General features: G+C 35.1%; 1 protein-coding gene across 15 annotated transcripts in view; it reads left to right on the top strand.

Moving 5' to 3' along the window:
* WDPCP (WD repeat containing planar cell polarity effector) overlaps positions 1-27,989 on the top strand; it is a 424,783-nt gene that overhangs the window by 241,371 nt on the left and 155,423 nt on the right. For all 15 annotated transcript variants that reach the window (XR_005366139.1, XM_038551410.1, XM_038551407.1 and 12 more), the window contains one exon: positions 367-430. Coding sequence is in view for 14 of the 15 variants with exons in the window: in XM_038551410.1 (XP_038407338.1) it covers positions 367-430 (64 nt within the window). In the remaining variant the exon portion in view is untranslated. The remainder of the gene's footprint in view (positions 1-366; positions 431-27,989) is intronic.

The raw sequence follows: 27,989 nt of genomic DNA, 5'->3' as shown, positions 1-27,989 counted from the left end.
AATTACTTTTATCCTGCTATATTCTCCATATCCCCATACTTTTCTCCTATAAAACACGATAAAGTTAAAAATTATGAGAGACCTATTTCCTAGGTCAGCCTTTCTCTGTATTCAGCAGCACCTACTCTGGGTTAAGCTTATCCTTGAAAGTTGCATTGGAGGCCTCTATAGGCTCTTTGCCTCAGCTCCTTCTAAGTGCATTAACATTCACATGCAGAAAATCCCAGCAGGCAAATTCCCTATTGCTTGAAAATATTTTTCCCAATGAAGAACAAAAACAATAATACATAAATATATTAAACAAGCAGCTCTCTCCTTTGTGGTTTGTTCACAACTAACATATAACATTTCTTTTTTTCCTTTCAGGTACCAGAGATTTGAAAAGGCATTTCTGTTAGCTGTTGACATTGGTGCTCGTGACCTGTTTATGGTGAGTCATTCCCAAAGATGATTTTGTTCCTTCAGTTCTAAGGCTGAGTAAGTTGTCAGCTTTTGTGACCATTAAAAAGGATTAGTGTCATTTGTGCCTTACACACATGGTGGGAAAGCATTATTCCATCTTGGCTTGCAGCTTTGCCTTCATGAAACTGGTCAATAGCCATCTAGTCTCTTTTGACTTGTTGACATTTTCCTTGCCAGGGCCCAAAGGATATTTTATGTTTTCTAAGAATGTATAATTCTTGAGCTTTTTTCTTCACGTACCTTGATATAAGGGGATGACACCTTTCTATCTAATAAGCTTTAATGTCTTCTTAATCCATTCTCTGAAGTACAGCTACAGAAGCTAGGACATAAGGCAAAATATGTGCCATAAATTTTGAATGTGCTCAGTTTATCCCTTAGACTTTAGTGTGAAGTAACAAATTATGAATGTTCTCACTTATATTTTTTAATTAACCACAGTTCACAGTAGATGCAAGGGGTTATAAATTCATATACACTTTAGTCATCCATTTATTAGCTAACAGTAAAATTGGCCAGCTTTTTACAGATCCTTGTGCTCTGTATCAGTTTCGTATAAGATCTTTTACCACAATGTCACAGTGAGATCAGATGTTCCTTTTCTGGTTTCCTAGCATATTCTCCATTAGAAACTTCACTGTTATCAAAGAAACAGTTAAGCAAATTTCTTGAAAACAAACAAAATTCTGGAAGTCTCTTTTACCTGAATCTTCTGCACAATGAAGACATTTTTGTAGTTTAAATTAAGCTTTGATGGTTTAGATGTTAAAATGGATTTATGGCTTTAGGTCACTTGTCTTTGGAATGAGTTTGTTGTTCAAATTCTAAGTTTCCATTATTCAATTATATTGTGCTTTCATTAATTATGAAAAAAATCTTTGTAATCATGAAAAAATCTTTGTAATTCCTTCAAAAGTATGAACCTTCTGTTATTTATCATCTGTATTTTGTATTTTGTTCTGTCAAATTGAACAGGCATATTCATATATAGAGGGATGGTTTTACTCTTTGACTAATATTTGTGCATATTGAGATCACAGTGTCAGAAATTAGAATACTTTTTAGATTTTTTGATCCCACTGACTTTCTCTTTATCTCTACCTTTTCACCTCTGCCACAATTCACTCTAGTAAAGGTATATTGTCTTCGTATTTCTTTACTTGTAATGTTTTGGGGTCTTAGTGGGGCTAATGTACTGAAAGACTTCATAAACTGGTAAGTAGTATACAGATATCATGTGTCACTACTGCTAAGATGGAAAAAAACTATTATTATTATTATTATTGTTATTATTATTATTATTATTACATGACCATGTAAGAAATAATGAAGACCTGAAACAGAGCCTGAATTATACAAATATAAAGGACAGGACATTTTGTAAGCAAAATCAATACAGTTCAGCAATACCTTAGACGAAAATAAAATATTTTGATTGTAAGATAAATAATACTATAATAGAAAGTAAACAATACCATAAAATATAGAGAACAAAAGTAAAAACCACTTAAATTCTTCCAGTCTAGAAATGAACATCCTTTTTTAAATTTTATTAAAGTTCGATTTGCCAACATATAGTGCTCATCCCATCAACTGCCCCCCTCAGTGCCCATCACCCAGTCACACCATCCCCCTGCCTGCCTCCCCTTCCACTACTCCTTGTTCGTTTCCCAGAGTTAGGAGTCTCTCATATTTTGTCATCCTCTCTAATTTTTCCCACAAAATGAACATCCTTTAAAATACCTTTCTATGTGAATATATGCTTTTTGTTTATAACTTGAGGTTTTAAATTCAACAATATAACACAGTTTTCCATATCAGTAAACATAAGTCTATATCATTTCTTTAACATTTACATTGTACTCCATTTTATGGTTGGTATTGTGATAAAAACAGGAATGCAGATCAACGGATAGAATAAAGGGTCCAGAACTGAACCCATGCGTATAGAGTCAACCAGTCTTCGACCAAGAACACACAATGGGGATAGGATAGTCTTTTCAATAAGTAGTGGTAGGAAAATTGGATGTCCACATGCAAAAGAATGAACCTGGACCTTACACCCCTCACAAAAACTAACTAAAAATTAATTCAAGACTTAAATGTAAGACCTGAAAACATAAAACTCCTAGAAGAAAACATCAAGAATAAGCTTCTTGATATTAGTCTTGGCAATTTGGGGGGTGGGGTGGGGTGAGGTGGAGGGTGAGGATAAGACAACAAAAGCATAGGCCACAAAAACTAAAATACAAGTGGGACTAGGGGCGCCTGGGTGGCTTAGTGAGTTGAGTATCTTAATCTTGGCTCAGGTCTTGATCTCATGGTTGTGGGTTCAAGGCTCACATTGGGCATGGAGTCTACCTAAAAAAAGAAAAAGAAAGAAAAAGAAAATAAGTGGGACTACATTAAACTAAAAAGCTTCTGCATAGCAAAGGAAATAGTCAAAATAATGAAATGGCAATCTACGAAGGGGAGAAAATATTTGAAAATCATGTATTTGATAAGGGGTTAATATCCAAATATAGGAGGAACTAATACAACTCAATAACAACAACAACAACAAATCAAATAATTCAGTTGAAAAATAAACAAAGGATCTGAAAATACATTTTTCCAAAGAGAACATACAACAAGTACATGAGAAGGTACTCAACATCACTATTCATCTGGGAGGTTCAAACCAAAACCGTAATTTGATAACACCTCATACCTGTTAAGATGCCTTTTATCAAAAAAGAGATTACAAAGGTTGACAACGATGTGGAGTAAAGGAAACCCTTGTTCACTGTTGGTGGGAGTGTAAATTGGTACAGCCACTGTGGAAAACAATATGGAGGTTCCTCAAAAACAAAACAAAACTACTACATGACCCAGCAATCCCACTTATGGGTAAAGATCCAGAGGAAACAAATCAGTATTTGAAGAAGTATCTATCCATGTCTACTGCAGCATTATTCACAATAGCTAAGATGTGGAAACAACCTAAGTGTCCATTGACAGATGAAGGGAATCTTGGCATTTGCTGTATCATTGATGTACCTGGAGGGCATTACTAAGTTAAATAAGCCAGATAGAGAAAGACAAATACTGTATGGCATCAGTTCTATATGGAATCTTAATAAATAAAACCCAATTTCATAGAAATATAGAATAAAATGGTGGTTGCCAGGGGCTCGTTAGTGCTCTTTGTGCCACTTTAAAAATCTTACTGCCTCAAGGTCTTGAAAAAATTTTTAAGGTTTCGTTTTTAAATAATTTCTACACCCAGCATGGGGCTTGAAGACACACCCCCTTCCCAGATCAAGAGTTGCATGCTGTACTGACTAAGCCAGGTGCCCCAAAATTCTTTTTATTTTGCAGAATTTGTATTTTTAATGTTAACTTTTAAGCCTACAATCTACCTCTGTGGAGATTCAGCAAAAAATTAAAAAAAAAAAAGGAATACCACATGATCCAATAATTCTGCTACTGGATATTTACCCAGAGAAAATGAAAACACTAATTGGAAAAGATATATGCACCCCTATGTGTATTGCAGCATTCTTTACAATAGCTAAGATACAGAAGCAACCCAAGTATCCATCCATAGATGAAAGGATAAATAACATATATTATATATAGATACACACAATGGAATATTAGCCATAAAAAAAGAAATCTTGTCATTTGTGACAACATGATGGACCTAGGGGATGTTATGCTAAATGAAGTAAGTCAGACAGAGAAAGACAAATACAGTATTATTTCACTTATATGTGGAAGCTAAAAATAAAAACAAGTGAATAGACAGCAAAAAGAAACAAATGGGCTCATAAATAAAGAGAACAAAATGGTGGTCATCAAAGTAGAGGGTTGTAGGAGGATGGGCAAAGTACATGAAGGGGATTAAGAACTACAACCTACAAATATAAGTTAGGAATATGAAAAGTACAACATAGAGAATAGAGTCAATAATATTGTAATAACGTATCTGACAAATGGCAACTACACTTGCCATGGTAATCATTGCATAATGTATAGATTTGTCGAACTGCTATGTTGTACAACTGCAAATAATGTAATACTGTATATCAACTGTAATTCAATAAAAATAAACCAAATGCCCATATAAATGTGTATATCTACTACTACACTTGGTCCTTAATTGCCTTACTTTATAAATATTTATATTCAATAGTGTAAGTCTTCCAAGTTTGTTTAAATGTGTTGTTCTTATGCTAATTTGTGATAGATGCTTAAGTCATGGATTTTTCAGCTTCTGTTTCCTAATGTATGCATTCAAGGGTATAATTTCCATTTAAGCATGACTTTGATTGCATTCTGACAATCTTATGTGTATTTTTCATTGTCATTCAGTTCAACATATTTCTAACATTCTGTTGGGAATTCTTCTTTGCTTTAGGTTTCTTAAAAGTTTATTTCCTAATTTCAAACAACATTTTCTAGGGAAACACACACACACACACCTTAACCTGTTCTGTATTATATCAACCTTTTGAAATTTATTGAAATTCCCTTATGGCTCATTATATGGTCAGTGGCAAGATTTCCATGTACATTTTTTTAAAAGACTTTTATTTATTTAATCATGAAAGACACAGAGAGAGACACTGGCAGAGGGAGAAGCAGGCTCCATGCAGGGAGCCAGATGTGGAACTCAATCCTGGACCTCTGGGATCACACGCTGGGCTGAAGGTGGCACTAAACTGCCGAGCTACCTGGGCTGCCTGATTTCCATGTACATTGAAGAGAATGTGCAGTCTACAGTTCACTGTTGAATGCAGTGTTCTATATAAATCAAGTTTGTTAGTCATGTTTTTCAGTTCTTCTATATCCTCACTGAGACTGGTGTTTTAAATTTTTCCTTTATAATTGTCGACCTACCTTTTTTGTTTTATTTAATGTTGTGTGGTTAGGTGCATGCCAATTTAGAACTGTTATATTTTCTTTGTATATTGAGCCTTCATCATTATGAAACATTCTATTTTCTAGTAATGCTTCTTGCCTTAAAACCTACTACATTCATCTCAAAGTATACCTACACCAGTTTTATTTTGGTTTGTATTTGCTTCACATATCATGTATCCATGTCCCCTTATGTAAGTTATATCTTTTATAAGCAACATATATTTGTATATTTATAATCAGCTGTCACAACCTTTGTCTTTTAATTTGATTATTTAATTGAATTATAATATAAATAATACAATTGTATTTGTCCTACTCTCTTTCTTTTCTATTTTCCCACCTATTCTATGTCCTTTTATCTAACTACCCTTGCTCTTTTTTATGTTAACTATGTTATTCCATTTTTCCCTTGTATTAGCTTATTAATTACATTTTTCCTCTAATTTTTTCTCTTGACTACTGTGCTTTTGGTGGATTTTTCTGTTCTTGTTTTGAGGTCATTTGGTCTTATGTCTTTGTTCTTTTTTTTAATTGAATGTTGGACATAGAATTTTTAAAATGTGATAATTTGAGGCTATGTATGATGTTGTTTTTACTTTTGCTTCTGGCAAGTCATTAGGGTATGGGTTAAATGATACCTTAATCCATTCTGGGATTGAGTTTATTTGAAGATGAGTTTCAGTCTAAGAGCTGGCTTATTTCTACTTTATACTTACATCAAGAATGTAGCCCCTCAGGAGTCTAGTTGGAATCCCTGCTTGTTCAGCAGACCCTGATGTATAACTTGGTAGCCTTAGTCCATTGACTCTTACCTAAAGCTCTGTGGCAGTTTCTCAACTTCTTAAACACTACTTTCTTTCTTTCTTTTTTTTTTTTAATTTTATTTATTTACTCATGAGAGATCAGAGAGAGAAAATAGGCAGAGACACAGGCAGAGGGAGAAGCAGGCTTCATGCAGGGGGCCTGACATGGGACTCTATCTGGGGTCTCCAGGATCACGCCCTGGGCTGAAGGCGGTGCTAAACTGCTTGAGCCACCTGGGCTGCCCTAAACACTACTTTCTGTTAAGTTTCTCACCCCCTTGGCCGCCAATTACATATTGGCAAATGCTTTGAAAAGCAAAAGCAGCACCAAATGTCAGACTTACCTTTTTGGGCTTTACTTCTGTCTAGAATCTTGGGCCTTCAAATACTTGCTGTCTTGGTACTTCTCCAGTGTCTTCAAACAGAATTTTAAAAATTATTTTATCCAGCTGTTTAGTGCTCTCAGCAAGAGTACTGGTTTGATATATCCTTATCTGGATTACTGGAATCAGAAATTCTGCAGAATATTTTTGGGAGGTGAGTGAAGTGTTAAAAATTGGCACTAGCTGCTTTCCAATTCTGGATAACCCCCTGCAGTGTGCTATTACGTTTGAACTATTGATCACTAAGAGCCTTACATCTCACAAATTCTACTTTAAAGCATGACATCCATTTTATACCCAAAATGGAGCAAATGGGATTTTATAAGATATATACAAGGATTTATTGTTTAATTATAGTAAAAGCACTAAAAAAAGAAAACCAAGCACAAAAACCTAAATTTTTAGAATTTTAACTTATTTTCAAAAAAGTAAAAAAAAAAAAAAGTCTCAGCCCTTCTTGATGAAAAATTGTATTAATCTTATAAGGTCAATAATGCAGATCTTTCCTTCTGATAATAGCAGAAGATATTTGTGTTTATGCTTGCTTAAATTTATAGTCTGTCTTTCTTGAGGGTATGCCAAGTGCTTTATGATTATCAGCAACAAAATCATTACATCTCACAAAATTAAAGCAGTTAGCTTTTCTTGATCATTATACCAGATAATGTCTTATATGATGGTATATTATGTCAATTTAACATATATTTTATAAATTGCCTTATTTAATTTTCATAATAATCCTAACCAATAGAATTATTATACCTACCTTATAGTTGATACTGTTTATAAGGAAAACTTAGAATTGTGAATCAAATTCAGGTGTGTTTGACTCTAAAGTTCACGCTATTTCTATTTATACCAAACTACGAATATAAACTAAAAATTTGGAAGTTTTTTCAGAGCTCAGTGATTTATGACTTGATGACTCCCCATAACTAAATTCAAAAAACTATTCTTTTCTTTTATTCTTTATCAGAATTAAAAAGTTATCAGCAAGAATGTTTATTGCAGAATGACATCAGATCTAGCTTGATTTACAGAACCCTAGTTTTATTTAGAATATTATTCATCCAGATTAAGATGAATTAATCTTTAATCTGTAATAATAGGAAGTGTACAGTGAATATAGAAAGGACCACAGAAAAATAACACCAATTTCCCATTTCCCTATTTTTCATTCTTGGCTCCAGGAAGAATACTTTCATATGTTTAGTGATAGTTTTCTTAAAGACAGGTGTGGTATATGCCAAACGTGATATTGATCAATCTACCAGACTAGAAGTCTGCTCTTGGAGAACCCATCTGCATCTTGGGAGATACAAAGAAGAGTTGTTCCTTAAAGTACATATGAACTGATAGGTATGACACTCTTTAAAGTGTGTCCCCAATTTCCTGTCCTTCAAAAAAAAATTACCTTCTCATTGATCCCTATGGTTCATTTCCTACCAAAACTCAAGCAAAAAGGAATAATTATATAATCAATATTTGCTCAACTCCTTTAAAATATTACTGGTAAGAGAAAAGGATGTTCCACTTCCAGCTAATGGACAAATTGGTTTTCAGACTTGCCCGCCCACTCTAAACTACTATAAAAGTGAGCAAAATATGACAACTCTATTTAGACATTGGACAGTAAGCCCTGCAAGACTTTGCTTCTTAAAAAATGGGGAATACACAGAAGTCTTTCTCTGTAATTCTGAGAGCAGAGACCAGTGATGTCTCTCAACTGGAGAGCCAGAGTTAAGAGTTTAGAATTCAGAGATGATGAGTGATCTAGAATTTGTTGGGCAGGATACCAGAATCGGAAAATCTGTGCGAAGAGTAGAGACTCAGAAGTCTACAAGGTGGTTCCTCTGATAATCAATGGAAAGCTAAGCCTCAAGAACACAACGCCTACCAAAGAGTCACTACTGTGAAACTGAGAACTAAATGGAGAGGCTTCATTATTCTGAGAGACACTGGAATTCTGGATCAAAGTGAAGCAACCTCATTGGGCATTTGCATGAAACCCCAGACATGCCGTGTTTGATGATAAAGGTCATATCCCAGAACTATGCACAAAACTGAAAGAGATCTGCCTTTAAAAATCACAAAACTGGGATCCCTGGGTGGTGCAGCGGTTTAGTGCCTGCCTTTGGCCCAGGGCGCGATCCTGGAGACCCGGGATCGAATCCCACGTCAGGCTCCTGGTGCATGGAGCCTGCTTCTCCCTCTGCCTATGTCTCTGCCTCTGTGTGTGTGTGTGTGACTATCATAAATAAATAAAAATTTAAAAAAATTAAAAATCACAAAACTAACTTGACAGGATCAGAAGAATCCACCACTAACTTAATGCCCTTCTAGTACAAAAATCAACATCCTTTAAAGAAAGACAGTATTACCCAAACTCCTTATAATGTGATGTCCCCTATGCATAGCACACAATAACACATTACTAGACATTTCACATGTCTAGTAATGAACCAGGAAAAGAACCAAGAAAATGTGATGTATAATGAAGAGGAAAAGAAGCTAAAGGTAGCAGATCCTGAGAGGACCCAGATATTGAAAAATGAGGGAAAAAAATTTTTGAGCAACTGTTAAGGTCAAGAAAGGAAAAGATGAACATAAATGCTTGAATATATAGAGATTCTCAGCAGAGATAAGAAAACTGTTTTTAAGGGGGCAAAAGAAATTCTAGAACTGAAAAATGTAAAATCTGAAATGAAAAATTCCCTGGATAGGTTTAGCAAAAGATTGTAATAAAGGGTCAATGGAAAGACATCAAGACAGATCAGTTGAAATCATCCAATCTTAATAAAAGGAAGGGAAAATATTATAAAATTTAATAAAGACTAAGGGACGCCTGGATGGCTTAGCAGTTGAGCGTCTGCCTTCAGCTCAGGACATGATCCCAGGTCCTGGGATCGAGTCCCGCATCGGGCTCCCGGTGGGGAGCCTCTTGTGTCTCTGCCTCTTTCTCTGTGTCTCTCATGAATAAATAAATCTTTAAAAAATTAGTAAAGGCTAAATAACTCATGAAACCAAAATTAAGTGATCTAAAATACACATCATTGGTGGAAAACAGTCTATAGTTCCAAGAAGTTCAGTGAACTCCAAATAGACAAAGCAACACTCAGGCATACCACATATTGGCACAGCTTATCCAAACTACTGACAAACAATGGTGAAGTGAAAAATCTTAAAAATACCCAGAAAATAAACAAACAAAAAAGGACATAGAAGGACCAACTAATATGAATTATGACTGACCTCTCAATAGAAAAATGATGCCAAAAGCTAATATCACATCTTTAATGTACTGAAAAATAACTCACAATACAAAATTTTATATCCAGTGAAAATTACCTTAAAATTGTGAAATTAAGACACTTGTGAAAAGTGGCACAATATTAATTCTAAGTAGACTGTGATAAATTAACACTGTATTATAGTGCCTAGAGGATTGTCTCAAACATTTATATGGATATGCAGCTTAAAAAAGTCAATAGAAGAAATTAAAAAAAAAAAAAAACGTATAAAATACTCAACCCAAAAGAGAGTAAGACAAGAAGGAAGGTAGAAAACAAGTAGCAAGATGGTATACTTAAATCTAAACATTTATAATTATATTAAATTCAAATTAACTGGACACTCCTATTAAAATGTAGATTGGATTTGTTTTTAAGTCTGAGTTTGTCAAACTAGATAAAAAGCAAGACTTACTTATATTCTGTCTGTCAGAGAAACATTATAGCTATTATGACACAATTGTAAAAAGATATAACATGCAAAGCATAGGTACCAAAGTAGATTTCAGAACAAAGGAATTAATACAAGATATAAAGAGAGAGAGGAAAAATAGACAATGCAGTAATTCACAGAATAAGTAGTACAAAAAAATCCATAAGGATATAGAATAGATGAACCTATCCACCAGTTTCACCTGACATTTTTTTATATTCAACAACTTGAGAATGTGCATTCTTTTCAAATGCGCGTGGAATATTCACTAAACATAGATTACGTGCTGGTCCATAAAATAAAGCACAGTACACTTTAGAAAACTGAACTATGACAGCAAAGGGGTTAAATTACAATTCAATGACATTCAAATTATCAACAAAGTCCCCATATATTTACATATTAAACAGTATTTCTCTAAAAGTCTCATAGGTCAAAGAAGAAATCAAGAGAATTTAGGAAGTATTTTGAATTGAATTTTATCAAAATATGTGGGATGATTATAATCAATTGTATAAGTTTCTTTTGAGTCCATAATGGTACAAGTAAGTACATAAATAAATAAATAAACTCAACTAATAAATGTAAAAGGAATGATAGAATGACAAAATCACAATTTGGCAGACATCATAGAAATAATGGAGTAGGGCAAGAATAATTAATGGATGCTATAACTGTGAAAGTTTCCTGAAATACAAGGTATTTACATTGTTCAAAATATTTCCTCACGTAGTATGTGTTATTTACAAAAGGAAAAAAGAGTAACTTTACGGTGGAGAAGGCTGGTAGACATCATGTTAATTAAGTGATCAAAATACCATCATTAATAATAGAACAAATCAAACTAATTTGCTATCTTATATACTACAGTAAGAACACAACAGCCCTTCTGTGGTATTCCTGCCAAAAAGGGCATAACTGGCATCTAATCCTGAGGAAATGACAGTTGAACCCAAATTGAGGGACATTATAAAACTAACCTATATTCAAAAAAATGCCAAATTCATGTAAATGAAAGAAAGACTACAGAATTTATGTATAGTCAAGGAGTCTAAAGAGATCACAACTAAATCCATCAAGAAATTGATCTTTGTGATATGAAGAACATTACTGGAACAATTGGTCCAATTTCAGTCATTTAAGCTAGAATGTTATCAGTGCTAACCTTACGATTTTGATGACTTGATTGTGGTTATATAGGAGAATATCCTAATTAGTAGGAAATAGGCACTAAAGTATTCAAAAGTGCGTTGGCAACTTCCTCTCAAATAATTCAGAAAGAGAAATCCTCATCCTGTATTTCAAACTTCTCTATAACTCAGAGATTGCTTGAGATTTTTTTTTTTTTTTTTTAAAGAAAGATAGAGTCTCGTCACAGCTCTGGACTCTTTATTGTCCAGGTTTTTCTAGGTAGAAGCAGTGTGGTTTGGGGGTCTGTTTCTGTTGGTCACAGAAATGCTGCTTTTAATTTTTTGTCTTTGGGATCTTACTCCGCTTTTGAAAATTCAGGTAACGTCTCCAACCTAATTATTACTGTGGCATAAAACCACTCATTTGCCACCCAAGTTTGTTTCTCTGGCCCCATGTTGGATAGCATGAAGATGAGTATGCCTTCTGAACATTCTCATGTTGGCATCCCTAATTACCTTGGCCATTGGCACAGGACCAGTTGGAATGTCAAGTGTGTGCCGTTTGATAATGCTATAAAAAGACCTATAGCTGCTGCTCTCCAGCCATCTGTGCCTTCCCTTGGCATGACACTATTGGGTAGTTTGTCTTTCATTGGCATGATTTCTGTAGTGTGCCTTACATCTGCCACTCCTAGGCACTTGCTTGGTGATCAAGTTGACACAAAATTGCTTCTTTGGCACTGTTTTATATAGAGGAGTTTTATACCTGCTAACTTCTGAAACAAGAATTACCATTTATTACATACAATATAATTGTAATTTTAAGTATTATGACTGTAGATGTTTTTGGCTTCTACTGACTCAGACTTAGCCATTTGGACTTCCAATTTCAGTTTTCCCAGTCAGAAGTCTTCACTCTGAAAAATTAACTTCTAAGTGAAATGTACCTCTTCTGTTTTAAGACACTGGATTGCGTGCACACATCAACCTCTCCCTCCTGTGCCAAATCTCTAGAAATGATGAAACGTGTGTGTTTGTGTTTAAAATTTATAACTGGAATTCAAAACAAGAATGCATGATGGACCAGAAGCTGTGAGGAATCCACTGAAAGCTGTAAAGCAGACAAAATCAGATTGAAAAAGAAAGCAGAAACCTGAATGTCAAGAAAATACTGCTCCCAAAGTTGGAAAAAGCACCAAAAGTTCTCCATTGCCTATGGAAGGAGATAACTAGGAATTGGAAAAATGTTCCTTGGCAAGCAAGGATGAATAATCAGGGTGCAGTAGGGTGCATGAGAGGAGAAAAGTCAAAATAAATAAATACTAATTACACCAGGTACTATTAGAAAAGTAAGTTGAAATGAGTATATTAAGAATTTAAGACTATACACAAGAAAAATAGGAGTAGATGGTGTTATGGAATAAATTGTGTCCTCATGCCCTCCTAAATCCATATGTTGAAGCTCTAATGCTCAGTGTGACTGTACTTGGAGATAGGCCATTAAAGTGGACCCCTAATGCAATATGAGGGTGTCTTTATAAAAAAGAAGAGTCACCAGGGATGCATGTGCACAGAGGAAAGGACATGAGAGTTTACAGCAAGAAGGTGGCTATCTGCAAGCCAAGGAGAGAGGCCTCAGGAAAAAACAAACCTGTCAACAGCTTGATCTTGGAATTCTAACCTCCCAAATTGTGAAAAGATACATTTCTGTTGTTGAAAGCACCCAGCCTGTGGTATTTTATTATGGCAGAACTATCAGATTAACACAAGTAGCATAACCTTAGAACCTGTAAATAGGACAAATAGAAGAAAGAAAGATTGATAAATTATTAAAAAACAAATCAAAAGGAAATCACTAATGACATAGTATATAGAAAACAAAAAGCTGTCAAGAATGGTCAATAATTATAATGTGAATGAATGAAGTTTACCTGTTGAAAATCAGAGACCATAAGATTGGATTTTTAAAGTATACAGATATATGTTACATATAGAAAAACCCTCCAAACCCAAAGTTACATAGAAAAGTTCAAATGGAAAAAGACACACAAATAAATGCTGCCAGAACTAAGTATCAGACAAAATATATGAACACAAAAAGATTAAAGAAGGAAAAGAGTGAGATACTTTAAAAATAGGTCCCAATATTTGATCTTTGATTTAATATATCTCTTTTCAAAAGTTGGTACCTTACCCTGTGATCCCCATAAATGTGAGCTGGACTTAGTAACTCACTTCAGTTATGACTTCTGGAACTAGATAATATAATGTATTGTGGCTTCCTTTTTGATCCCTTTGCCTCTGAGCACTTGATCTGCAGGAAGCTAGTTGCCAGGTCATGAGGACATTCAGGCAACCTCATGGAGCAGTCTATGCGGTGACAATTATCTTGTGAAAAACCTCCTGCTAAAAACATGTGAGTGAGGCACCTATCTAAGAAGTAGGTCTTTCACCCTCAAACTTTCAGATGACTACAGCTCTGGTCAGCATCTTGACTGCTACCTCATGACAGGCACTGAATCAGAATCACCCAGTTAAGTTGTCCTATATTCTTGACCTTCAGAGATTGTGACGTAATCACTGTTTATTGTTTTAAGCTGCTAGTTTTAGGGGTAGTTTGTTATGCAGCAGTAGGCAACTAATACAAAGAGATCCTTCATTATTATGTAGTTGACAATAGAAGTAACACATCACATAGGTATAGCACTATTCATTTAACTACAGAGCTCCAAAAGGTTTTTGTTTTTGGAAAGAAAAAGCTTCAATGGAAAATGGGAAAAAATCCACAAAATGCAGGATTTTAGCACACATTTCTCAGAAAACTGTATACTAAGAAGGGAATAAACAGTAGGGATCTTGAGGGTTTGAATAATATAACTGGAAAACTTGAGCTAACGAAGATACATTTAATAAACAAGAATACACATTATTAACACAATGACAAAATCAATCACAAATGATCATATCCAAGCTACCAAGGACATCTCAACAAATTGAAAAAGCTATCATAGAGGCCATGTTTAGTGACTTCTAAGCAATAAATGTAAAAATAAACCACACAAAGATTGCCCTGCTAAAATAGAACATGTTACTGAAAATTTGGCAGTAGACTGTTTCTTAAATTGAAGTGTAATTAACATACAATGTTATATTAGTTTCAGGTGTACAGTATAATGATTGAACAATTCTGAGCACTATCCTGTGCTCATCATGATTAATGCCCTCTTAATCCCCTTTATCTATGTCACCCTCACTTCCCCCTCCCCAGCAATCACCAGTTTGTTTTCTGTAGCTAAGTGTTTGGGTTTTTTGTCTCTCTTTCCTGTGTTTGTTCATTTGTTTTGTTTTTTAGATTCCACATGAGTGAAATCATATAGTATTTGTCTTTCTGTCTGACTTATTTCACTTGGCATTATACCCTTCAGCTATATCTATGTTGTCACTAATGGCAATTTTTAATTTTTTAAAGCTAATATTCCATAATACATATAAACACATCTTCTTTATCCATTTATCTCTGGATTCATACTTGGGTTGCTCCCGTATCTTAGATATTATAAATAATGCAATAAATATAGAAGTGCATATATCTTTCTGAATTAGTGTTTTCATTTTCTTTGGGTAAATACCTGGTAGTAGAATTACTGGATCATATGGTAATTCTTTTTTCAATTTTTGAGGCACCTCCATACTGTTTTCCGTTGTGGCTGCACCAATTTGCATTCTTACCAACAGTGAGCAAGGGTTCCTTTTTCTCCACATCCTAACCAACACTTGTTATTTTGTTTTTGAATCTACCATTCTAACAGGTATAAGGTGATATCTCATTGTACTCTTGGTTTGTATTTCCCTGAGGATGAGTGATGTTGAACATCTTTTTGTGTATCTGTTGGCCATTTGTATGTTGTCTTTGGGAAAATGTCTATTCAGGTCTTCTGCCCATTTTTAATTGGATTTTTATGGGGTTTTTTTGGCATTGTGTAAGTTCTTTATGTATTTTGAATATTAACCCCTTATCAGATACGTCATTTGCAAATATCTTCTCTCATTCAGGAGGGTCACCCCTTTCATTCTGTTGATGTTTCCTTCACTGTGCAGAAGCTTTCATTTTGGTGTAGTCCCAGTAGTTTAATTTTACTTTTGTTTCCCTTGCCTGAGAAGAAATATCTAGAAAAATATTTCTATGGCTGATATCAAAGAAGTTACTGCCTATGTTCAATTCTAGGATTTTTATGGCTTTAGGTCTCACATTTAGGTCTTTAATCCACTTTGAGTTTATTTTTGTGTATAGTGTTAGAAAGTGATTCAGTTTCATTCTTTTGCATATACCTGCCCAGTTCTCCCAGCACCATTTGTTGAAAAGACTGACTTTTCCCCATTGTATATATTCTTATATTCTTAGTCATAGATAAATTGAGCATAAAAGTATAAATTTATTTCTGGGCTCTCTATTCTGTTTCCTGGATCTATGTCTCTTTTCTGTGCCACTACCATACTGTTTTGATTATTACAGCTTTATACTAGACCTTAAAATCTGGTATTAGTACCTCTAGCTTTGTTCTTCCTTCTCAGAATTGCTTTGGCTATTCAGGGTCTTTTTTTAGTTCCATACAAATCCAAATTTTGGATTATTTATCCTAGTTCTATGAAAAATCTTGTTAGTATTTTGATAGGGATTGCATTAAATCTGTATATTGATGTGATATATAATGTTGATTGATATGTGAACATCGAACCACCCTTGCAGCCCAGGAATAAATCCCACTTGATCATGGTGAATGATTTTTTTTTAAATGTATTGTTGGATTTGGTTTGGTGCTATTTTGTTGAGGATTTTTACATCTAGATTCATCAGAAATACTGGTTTGTAGTTTCCTTTGTTTTGTAGTGCCTTTTTTCTGGCTTGGTATTGGGGTAATGCTGGCCTCACAAAACAAATTTGGAAGGGCAGCCCAGGTGGCTCAGTGGTTTAGTGCCGTTTCAGCCCAGGGCCTGATCCTGAAGGCCCAGGATCAAGGCCCACATTGGGCTCCCTGCATGGAGCCTGCTTCTCCCTCTGCCTGTGTCTCTGCCTCTCTCTCTCTCTGTGTCTCTCATGAATAAATAAATAAAATCTTTAAAACAAGACCAAAATGAATTTGGAAGCTTTCCTCCCTCTTCTGTTTTGTTTTGTTTTTCGGGGGGCAGGGGGCAGGTTTGGAATAGTTTGAGAAGAATGTTTAAATGTTTGGTAAAATTCACTTGTGAAATCATCTGGTCCTGGACTTTTGTTTGTTGAGAGTTTTTGATTATTGATTCAATTGCTAGTAATTGGTCTGTTCAAATTTTCCATTTCATCCTGTTTCAGTTTTGGGGATTATATGTTACTAGCAATTTATCCATTTTTTCCCTAGGTTTTTTAATTTGTTGGTACATGATTTTTCATAATATTCTTTTATAATCCTTTGTATTTCTGTAGTGTTGATTGTTACTTCTCCATTTCTGATTTTGAGTCCTCTTTTTCTTGGTGAGTCTGGATTATCAGTTTTGCTTACCTTTTCAAAGAACCAGCAGCTAGTTTCATTAATCAGTTCTATTGTTTTTTAGTCTCTATTTCATTTAATTCTTCTCTAATCTTTATTATATCCTTCCTTCTGGTGGCTTTGGGTGTTAACAGCATGCTTCTTAATAACTCTTGGGCTAAAGGTGGAAAATATAAACTTTTAAAATGAATGACAATAAAAATACTATATATCAAATCTTGGCTTGCAGCCAAGCATTAATACTCAAAAGAAATTTATAGCCTTAAATCCATTAATTTTAAAACTTTTTGAAATAAATCATATGTGCTTTCATCTAAAAGGGTAAGGAAAGGCAAATAAATCCAAGGAATGTAGAAAAATGAAATTAAAGAAGATAAAAGGAGATATTAAATGAAAATTTAAAAAGTAGAAATTCTTACAAAAATGAAAGCCATTTTCTAGAAAAGACTTGTATGATACTAGTTTGGAAAACAGGATCAAGATGCACAGAAGAAGAAAACAAAAACAAAATTAGAATTGGAAGGACAAAACTACAGAGAAAGGAAATTGGCTTATCTCCTGAAGTGTTTAAACATCTAAAATGGTATTTGGATCTCAGGACACAAACAGGGTCCAACATTACATTTGGTTGGTGTGTCTCAGATGTTTATTTTAATATGAACTCTAGCTACCTCACTTTTGTGAGGTACCTCATGTGTTTTGCAATTTCGTTTTTGAATAAACTAAGCAGGGTTTCTCATATTTTGAATTGTACCAGTTTCATTATCTTTGGAGTGCTTAACATAAAAACAAAGAAAAAAGAAAATTACTATCTGTTTATTTTGTATTTTGGACAAAGATGCTTCATACATACTCTGTATCAACTGACAATGTTAGGTCTTCTTTTTTTTTTTTTTTTGTAATATTAAGGTTGATTGGTGGATTCAGGGTTTATCGATCTAATCCAGTCATTATAAAGTTCTTCTGAAGCTTTCTGCCTATATAGCTTCGGTCACTGCCATTACATCTGCTATTTCATTAGTGCTGCAAAGCGGTGATATTCTATTGGTCCTTCTTCATTTGTTAGCTGCAATTATTAAAATCTTTCATTTTCCTCCCTGCTATTCAGTTATTCTGAGGTACATTTCTTGTAGGAAAGAAAAGGCAAGTGCTGGATTCTTTATCTGTGTTTTCCACATTTCAAAATAGTAAATCGTCTCCCTAGCATTCTCTAAGGGCTACCAATTCTATTTTTTAGTACATTATTATTAATACATTAACTTAAAAATATTGTATATGCTTCAGTCCTTTGAAAATGCTGCTTTTAAATTTATACTATTGAACAATTTATATACAGCCATATTCACCAATTTTAAATTTGCAATTTGATTAGTTTGGACAAATATATATAGTCACATAATCAACACCATATAGAAGTTTTATAGAACATCTATGTAAAGAACATTTCCATCACCCCAGGGAGTTCTTTGTAGTCAACCTCCTGCCCAACCCCAGGAATCCACCAATCTGCTTTGGTTCTTTTTAATATCATCTGATTCTTTTATTATGTTTCTGTTTTCCCTTAAATCTTTATGTGTATATATATGTATGTATAAATAAATGTGTGTGTGTGTATATATCAGTTTTAGTTCTTTTCTGTTAATTCCAATATTTCTCCCATTTCTAGGTGTGATTCAAGTGACCAGTATTTCTCCTTGTTAGGGTCACATTTTCGTACTACATCTCATATCTAGTATATCATCATTGGAAGCTGGAGTTCATGAATTTTGTTGCTAAGTGATGGACTTTGTTTTATTCCTTTAAAGACTGTATAGGTGGCAATATTATTGGTCATCATTAGTCATGGAAATCCCTTTAAGTTGATTTCTGAGTACTATGAAGATGATCCCAGTAGCATGGATATCTTCCTTACCTTCTTGTATCATAAGGTGCCATAGTCTGGTATCAATGATATCTCCAAGTAGTTTTGGTATCTTTTAGTTTCAAATGGTTATTAGAGTACAGACTGGGTCCTAGCAAGCTTGTTGCTACTGACTTTGTCATTGTTTTCTAGAGGAGAGAGCCAGAAAAAAAGTAGTCAAATTTTTCTTTTACAAAGGGCTAAATTGTAAATATTTTAGCCTTTGCAGGTCACATAATCTCTGTTATTGTTCAACTATGCCATTGTAGCTTAAAAGCAGACATAGGCAATATGTAAACAATGAGCATGGCTTTTTCCCCCCTCTAATAAACCTCTGGTGAGAATTTTATTTTTATTTTTTAAATTTATTTCATTTACATTTCATTAATTAACATATATTGTATTTTTAATTTCAGAAGTAGAGTTCAGTGATTCATCAGTTGTATATAACACCCATGCTCATTACATCATGTGCCCTTCTTAATGCCCATCACCTAGTTACCCCATCCCCCCACCCAACTCCCTTCCAGTAACCCTCAGTTTGTTTCCTGATTTAGAGTCTCTTATGGTTTGTCTCCCTGTGATTTCATCTTGTTTTATTTTTCTCTCCCTTCCTCTATGCTCTTCTATTTTGTTTGTTAGATTCCACATATGAATAAAATCATATGATAATTGTCTTTCTCTGATTGACATATTTCACTTAGCATAATACCCTTAGTTCCATCCACATCATTGAAAATGGCAATATTTCATTATTTTTGATGACTGAGTAGTGTTCCATTGTGTGTGTGTGTGTGTGTGTGTGTGTGTGTGTGTGTACACATACCATATCTTCTTTATCCATTCATCTATTGATGGACATCTGGGCTCTTCACATATTTTGGTTACTGTGGACATTGCTGCTATACACATTGGGATGCAGGTGCCCCTTTGGATCACTACATTTGTATCTTTGGGGTAAATACCCAGTACTGCAATTGTTGGGTGATAAGGTAGGTCTATTTTTAACTTTTTGAAGAATTGCCATACAGTTTTCCAGAGTGGCTCTACCAGTTTGCATCCTCTTATACCAGCAGTGTAAGAGGGTTCCCCTTTTTCCACATCCTCACCAACATTTGTTGTTTCCTATCTTATTACTGTTCCTCATTCTCACTGGTGTGAGGTGGTATCTCATTGTGGTTTTGATTTGTAGTTCCCTGATGTTGAGTGATGTTGAGCATTTCTTCCATTATTCTGTTAACCATCTGTATGTCATCTTGGAAAAATGTCTGTTTGTATCCTTGCTGGATTATTTGTTCTTTGGGTGTTGAGTTTGATAAGTTCTTTATAGATTATGGATACTAACTCATTAGCTGATAAAACATTTGCAAATGTCTTCTCCCATTCTGTAGGTTGTTTTTTTGGTCTTGTCGACTGTTTCCTTTGTTGTGCAAAAGCTTTTTATCTGGATGAAGTCCCAATATTTCATTTTTGCCTTTGTTTCCCTTGTCTTGGGAGACATGTCCAACCAAAAGTTACTGGCTGAGGTCAAAGAGGTTTCTGCCTGTATTCTATGATTTTGATGGATTCTTGTCTTACATTTAGGCCTTTCATCCATTTTGAGACTATTTTTGCATATGGTATGAGGAAATGGTCCAGATTCATTCTTCTGCATGTGGCTCTTCAGTTTCCCCAACACCATTTGTTGAAGAGACTTTTTTCCATTGGATATCGTTTCCTCCTTTATTGAAGATTAGTTGACCTTAGAGTTGAGGGTCCATTTCTGGATTCTTTGTTCCGTTCCATTAATCAGTGTGTCTATTTTTGTGCCAATACCATACTTCTTGATGATTACAGCTTTGTAATAGAGCATGAAGTCCAGAATTCTGATGCCACCAGCTTTAGTTTTCTTTTTCAACATTCTTTTGGCTATTCAGTGTCTCTTCTGATTCCATACAAATTTTAAGATTATTTATTCCAGCTCTTGTGAAAAATGTTGATTGTATTTTGAACGTATAGATTGTTTTGGGAAGCAGAGACATTGTAACAATATTTGTTCTTCTAATCCATGAGAATGGAACGTTTTTTATTTCTTTGTGTCTTCCTCAATTTCCTTCATGAATATTCTATATTTTTCTGAGTACAGATTCTTTACTTCTTTAGTTAGGCTTATCCCTAAATATTTATGGTTTTGGGTGTGCTTGTAAATGGGATCAAGTCCTTAATTTCATTTTCTTCATTGTTAGTGTATAGAAGAAATGCAACTGATTTCTGCGTATTGATTTTATATACTGTTGTTTGATTGCTAAGGCTAAAACTTCCAGTACTGTGCTGAACAACAGTGGTAAAAGTGGGTATCTCTGTCATGTTCCTGACCTTAGGGGGATAACTCTTGGTTTTTCCCTACTGAGAATGAAATTCACTGTGCGCTCTTCATATATGGCTTTTATGATATGGAAGTATGTTCCCTCTATCTGTACACTGTGAAGAGATTTCCTTCCTTTCAAGAAAAGATGCTGTACTTTGTGAAATGCTTTTTCTACATCTATGGAGAGGATCACATGGTTCTTGTCCTTTCTTTTATTAACATAGTGTTCTTATGTGTGACTCATTGTTTTGTAGATGTTGAACCACTTGCTGCTCAAGAATAAATCCCACTTGATTGTGGTGAATAACGCTTTTAATGTACTGCTGGGTCCTATTGGCTAGTATCTTGGTGAGAATTTTTGCATCTGTGTTCATCAGAGATATTAGTCTCTAATTCTTTTCGGTGGGATCTTTGCTTTGGTATCAAGGTAATGCTGGCCTCATGAAAGAGTGTAGAAGTTTTCCTTCTATTTCTATGTTTTTGAAACAGCCTCAGAAGAATAAGTATTAATTCTTCCTTAAATGTTTGGTAGAATTCCCCTGGGAAACCATCCAGCCCTGGACTCTTGTTTGTTGGGAAATTTTTTGATTCTGCTTCAATTTCCATGCTGTTTATGGATCTGCTTGGGGTTTCTATTTCTTCCTGTTTCAGTTTTGGTAGCTTATATTACATGTTTACAGGAATGCATCTATTTCTTCCAGATTGCCTAATTTGTTGGCATATAGTTGCTCATAATATGTTCTTACAATTGTTTGTTTTTCTTTGATGTTGGTTGTGATGTCTTCTCTTTCACTCATGAGTTTAATCAATTTGGGTCCTTTTTCTTTTCTTTTTGGTAAGTCTGACTAGAGGTTTATTGATCTTATTAATTATTTCAAAGAATCTGCTCCTAGTTTCATTGATCTGTTCTGCTATTCTTTTGGTTTCTATTTCATTAATTTCTGCTCTTCTCTTAATTAATTCTCTTCTCCTGCTGGGTTTAGGCTTTATTTGCTGTTCTTTCTCCTGCTCCTGTCAGTAAAGGTTAGGTTGTATATTTGAGACTTTTCTTGTTTTTTGAGAAAGGCTTGTATTTATGTACTTTCCTCTTAGGACTGCTTTGCTGCATCCCAAAGGTTTTGAAGAGTTGTGTTTTCATTTTTATTTGTTTCCACGAATTTTTAAAATTCTTCTTTAAGTTCCCGGTTGGCACATTCATTGTTTAATAGGATGGTCTTTAACTCTGTACATTTGTTTTCCTTCCAAATTTCCTGTTCTGATTGAGTTCAAATTTTAAAGCATTGTGGTCTGAAAAATAGAATAATTCCAGTATTTTGGTACCAGGTATTTGGTACCTGATTTGTGACCCAGTATGTGATCTATTCTGGACAGTGTTCCATGTGCAATCAAGAAGAATAAGTATTCTGTTGCTTTAGGATGAAATGCTCTGAGTATATCTGTGAAGTTCCATCAGGTGCAGTGTGTCATTCAAAGCCCTTGTTTCCTTGATCTTCTGCTTAGATGATCTGTTCGTTGCTATGAGTGGGGTGCTAAAGTCCCCTACTATTATTGTATTATTAGCAATGTGTTTCTTTAATTTTGTTATTAATTGGTTTATACAACTGGCTGCTCCTGTGTTAGAGGCACAAATATTTACAATTGTTAGATCTTATTGGATAGACCTTTTAATTATAATATAGTGACCTTCTTCATCTCTTATTACAGTCTTTGGTTTAAAATATAATTTGTATGATATAAGGATTGCTTTCTTTTGATATCCATTAGCATGTTAAATGGTTCTCCACCCCGTCACTTTGAATCTGGCGGTGTCTTTGGGTCTAAAATTGAAGACAGCATATCAGTGGGTCTTGCTTTTTTATCCATTATGATACCTTGTGTCTTTTGATTGGAGCATTTAGCCCATATACATTCAAAATAACATTTGAAAGATAGGAATTTAGTGCCATTATATTGGCAGTCAAATCACTGTTTCTGTTACTTTCTGATCTATGTTACTTTTGGGCTCTCTCTTCACTTAAAGAATCCTCTTTAATATTTCTTGCAGGGCTGGATTAGTTATTACAAATTCTTTTCGTTTCTGTTTGTCCTTGGAAGCTCTTTATCTCTCCTTCTATTTTGAATGACAGCCCTATTGGATACAGTACTCTTGACTGCATTATTTTTCTCAGCACCCAGAATATATCATGCCAGTCCTTTCTAGCCTGCCAAGTCTCTGTGGATAGGTCTACTGCCAGCCTTATGTTTCTACCTCTGTAGGTTAAGGACCTCTTGTCCTGAGCTGCTTTCAGGATTTTCTTTGTCTCTGAAATTTGCAAGTTTCAATATTATATGTCAAGGTGTTGGCTTACTTTTATTGATTTTGAGGCACAGGCTCTCTGTGCCTCCAGGACTTGAATGCCTGTTTCCTTACCCAGATTAGGGAAGTAGTTCTCAGCTATAATTTGCTCAAATTCAGTTTGTGCCTCTCTCTCTCTCTCTCTCCTTCCTCTTCCTTTGGGACCCCAATTATTCTAATATCATTTCACTTTATGGTATTGCTGATATCTCGAATCCTTCCCTTGTCATCCAGCAGTTGTTTATTTCTCTCTCATTTTCTTTATTCTCCATCATTTTACCTTTTGTATTACTGATTCTCTTTCACCTCATTTATCCCAGCAGTTAAAGCCTCCATTTTTTTAATTGCATCTCAGTAATACCCTTTTTTATTTCACTTGATTAGATTTTAGTTCTTTTATTTCTCCAGAAAGGGATTCTCTAGGGCCTTCTATGCCTTCTTCAAGCCCAGCTAGTATCCTTATAATTGTTATTCTGAATTATTGCTCCAACATCTTACTTATTTTCTTACTGACTAAGTCTCTGGTGGTTAGTATTGTCTCTTTTCTTTTTTCCGGGGTTAGTTTTCCTATCTTGTCATTTTGTAGAGAGGAATAGGTGAACAAAGAAACAAAATATAAAAATATCAACCACAACCCTAGCAAAATATACACTAAACAAATCTGAAGCATTTAGAAACCAAAAAAGAAAAAGAATATAGAATATAATCAAATAGGTAGAACAGAATAATACACTAGGTCCTGGGTATTTTGGTGTGTTTGCCACAAGAAACTAGATCCCAAAATTGTAAAGAAAGAAAATCATATATAAACAAAAATAAAATTGAATATAATGAAAGGAAGCCAACAATGAAGAATAAACATATACACATATATGTATGTATATATATATATATACATGTATATATATATTATATGTGTAAAAATGAAAATTTAAAAAGACTTTTAAAAAGAGTTGATAAAATAAGAAACCTAGTTGAAAAGGAAAAAGGAGAAAAAATTTAAATTGAAGAACTAAAGAATCATAAGAAAAAAACATGAATTCTGTATACTATTTTCCCTTAGTCCTAGAGTTTTGCAGTTCTGTGTGATCAGTAAACTTGGTATTAGCAGGATGTTCCTGCTTATCTTCTGGTGGAGCGTCCTGTTCCACTGATTCTCGAGCGTCTCTCTCCTGGCAGAATTGAACCCCCCTTGCCAGGCGGCCAGGCCCAGTGTAAGCAGCTTCAGATTGCTCTCTGTGGCTTTTGTTTGCTGAAGGCTTTCTACTTGGCTTTAGAGGATGAAAATGGCTGTGCCCCAGTCTCCAGCCCTGCAGCTGAAAAGTTGCCCCCTCCCTTCCCAGAGCCCTCCCAGAAAAGCAGCCAAATCACTCTTGGCTCCCTGGTTTCCATCTGCACTCCGTTCACCCAGCCTGTGACAGAGCATTTTTATCTCAAACACATGACCCCACTTTGGGTCTCCAAACTTTACAGTCTCCTGAGGTGCACACTTGCGCAGCTCCTTCCAGGGCAGGGAGGGGAGTCTCCCCACCATTCTGCCTCTTGGTGGGCCCCTTCTCAGACACTGGTCACCAGATTGTGCTGCAGTTTGAGGTTTATGGCAACACTACCCTGAAAGCCCTCTCCTGGGCTCATTGTTTGCAGCTGGCTTCCCTGCTCTGACACTTGAGAACTCTGCCACACTTAGTCACCCCTGTTCTTTCTGTGACCCCTGGGATCCTGAGACCACACTGCCCCACCTATGGTTCTGCCTTGCTTAGGCACCTGAGCACCTTTCAGGCAGGGACATTCCCCACTGGAGCAGATTTCTCAAAGATCCAATTTTGTGCTCCACTGCTGTATCACTTTCCAGTAGCCGACTTACAAAGGCTGTCTCTCTGAGGCATATCTTCCTGTATATCACCTCATATTTATTTCTCTGCACCTCCTATCTTGCAAAAAGTGGTTGCTTTTCTACTTGTAGAATTGCATCAATTCTTTTCTTAGATCTTCGATTGAGTTCTTAGGTATTCAGAATAATTTGACAGCAATCTAGATGAATTCCAGTCCCTTACTACTCCACCATCTTCCTCTGGTGAGACTGAGTATGGCTATTTTCATTAAATTTTTTTTGACAGGCTGTACTTCACTGGCCTCTGTTATACATTTAAAGAAAATAGTTTAGAAGATTTCTACAAATATTATTCTTACTAGTATAATAATGAAAATATTCTAAGATTTCATTGTAGTTCCTTTTGTTTTAGAGATATGCCACAGGAGGTAAAGTGTCTGTATTTTAAACTGACTTGAAAATACTTCATTATGTAGTTATGCCACCAAATTGATGTAATAATTCATTAATTTAATTTTGATTGTGATGTTTGAGGAATACTTTAAAACTTTTATCATTATATGAAAGTGGTTTGAAATCAGATCTTTAAAAATGGTACATTCAATGAAGTCTAATTTAAGTCTCTCTTTTCTTCGTATTGTTCCTTTCCTTTCTCTTTAGGCTTTCATTACAGTTTATCCATCTTTTTATGGAAAATATTTATATAACTAAATATGCATATATGTTTAGTTAGATATATATAACTAAAACTCAACCCTGTTTTAGTAGCACACTAAACACATTGTTTGGCCACTTGGTTTTTTTCTTAATTCCACATATCCTGGAGATAACTCCATAGTAGTTTACAGAAAGATCAGAAGACTTTTTAAAATTATGATAATTATAATTATCTTGGAGATAATACAGGTTCAGATCCAGACCACTACAATATTGTGAGTCAGGTGAATTTTTTGGTTTCCCAGTGTATTTAGAACTTAGGATTATACCTTATTGTAGTCTATTAAGTATACAATAGCATGATATCTAAAAAATTAATACACATACCTTAATTTAAAAATATTTTATGGCTAAAAACTGCTAACCATCATCTGAGCTTTCAGTGAGTTGTAATCTTTTTGCTGGTGGCGGGTCTTGCCGTGATGTTGATGGCATCTGGTAGTGGTTGCTGAAAGTTAGGGTGGCTGTGGCTGTTTCTTAAAAGAAGACAACAGTACAGTTTGCTGCATCAGTGGGCTCTTCCTTTCACAAACAATTTCTCTGTAGCATGTAATGCTGTTTGATAACATTTTACCCACAGTAGAACTTCTTTCAAAATTAGAGTTAATCCTCTCCTACCTTGCTACTGCTCTCTTGACTAAGTTTAGGTAATATTCTAAATCTTTCATTGTATTTAAACAATTTTCTTTTAAAAAAAGGATTTTATTTATTTATCCATGAGAGACACAAAAAGAAGAGGCAGGGACATAGGCAGAGGGAGAAGCAGGCTCTCACAGGGAGCCCAAAGCAGGACTCGATCCCAGGACCCTGGGATCATGTCTTAAGCTGAAGGCAGATGCTCAACCACTGAGCCACGCAGGTCCCCCTAAATTGTTTTCACAGCATCTTCCCACAGTAGAGTTCATCTCAAGAAACTTTCTTTGCTCATCCATAAACAGCAGTTTTTCATTGGTTCAAGTTTTATCATGAGATTGCAGCAATTCAGTCACATCTTCAGGCTCCACTTCTGGTTCTAGTCCTTATGTTATTTGCACCAAAGATGCAGTTACTTCCCCTACTGAAATCTTGAATTTCAAAGCCATCCATGAGAGTTGATATCAGCATCTTCAGAGTCCTATTCTTGTTGGGATTTTGACCTCTTTCCACAAATCATGAATGTTCTTAATGGCATCTAGAATGGTGAATGTATTCCAGAAGGTTTTCAGCTTACTTAGCCTAGATCCATTAGAGGAATCACTGTATATGGCAGCTATAGCCGGAAATGTATTTAATAATAAGAAAACTTGAAAGATGAAATTGCTCCTTGTTCCATGGCCTACACAATGGCTGCTGTGTTAGCAGGCATGAAAGCAACATGAGTCTCATTGTATATCTCCACCAGAGCTCTTGGGTAACCAGGTGCATCATCAATGAGTAGTAATATTTTGAAGGGAAACTTTTTGCAGAACAGTAGCCCTCAAAAGCAAGCTTAAAATATTGAGTAAACCGTGTTGTAAAGAAAGGTGCTTACATGCAGGCTGTGTTGTTCCATTCCTAGAGCAGAGGCAAGTAGATTTACCATGATTCTTAAGGGCCTAGGATTTTCAGAATGGCAAATGAGCACTGGCTTACCTTAAAGTCACCAGTTGCATTAGCCCCTAACAAGATGGTCAGCCTGTCCTTTGAAGCTTTGAAGCTGGGCACTGACTTCTCTCTAGCTCTGAAAGTCCTGGATGGCATCTGCCAATAACAGAAGGCTGTTTCATCTATATTGAAAATTGGTTGTTTAGGATAGCCACCTCCATTAATGATCTTAGCTAGATCTTCTGGGTAACTTGCTGCTTCATCTTGAACTTTTATTTTATGAAGATGGCTTCTTAAACCTCATGAACCAACTCTGCTAGCTTCAAACTTTTCTTCTGCAGCTTATTGACCTCTCTGAGCCTTCA

The sequence above is a fragment of the Canis lupus genome, chromosome 10, assembly GCF_011100685.1.
Source record: "Canis lupus familiaris isolate Mischka breed German Shepherd chromosome 10, alternate assembly UU_Cfam_GSD_1.0, whole genome shotgun sequence".
Lineage (NCBI taxonomy): Eukaryota > Metazoa > Chordata > Mammalia > Carnivora > Canidae > Canis > Canis lupus.
Note: the sequence above shows the minus strand (reverse complement) of the source record. Positions and strands in the feature narration are given on the sequence as shown.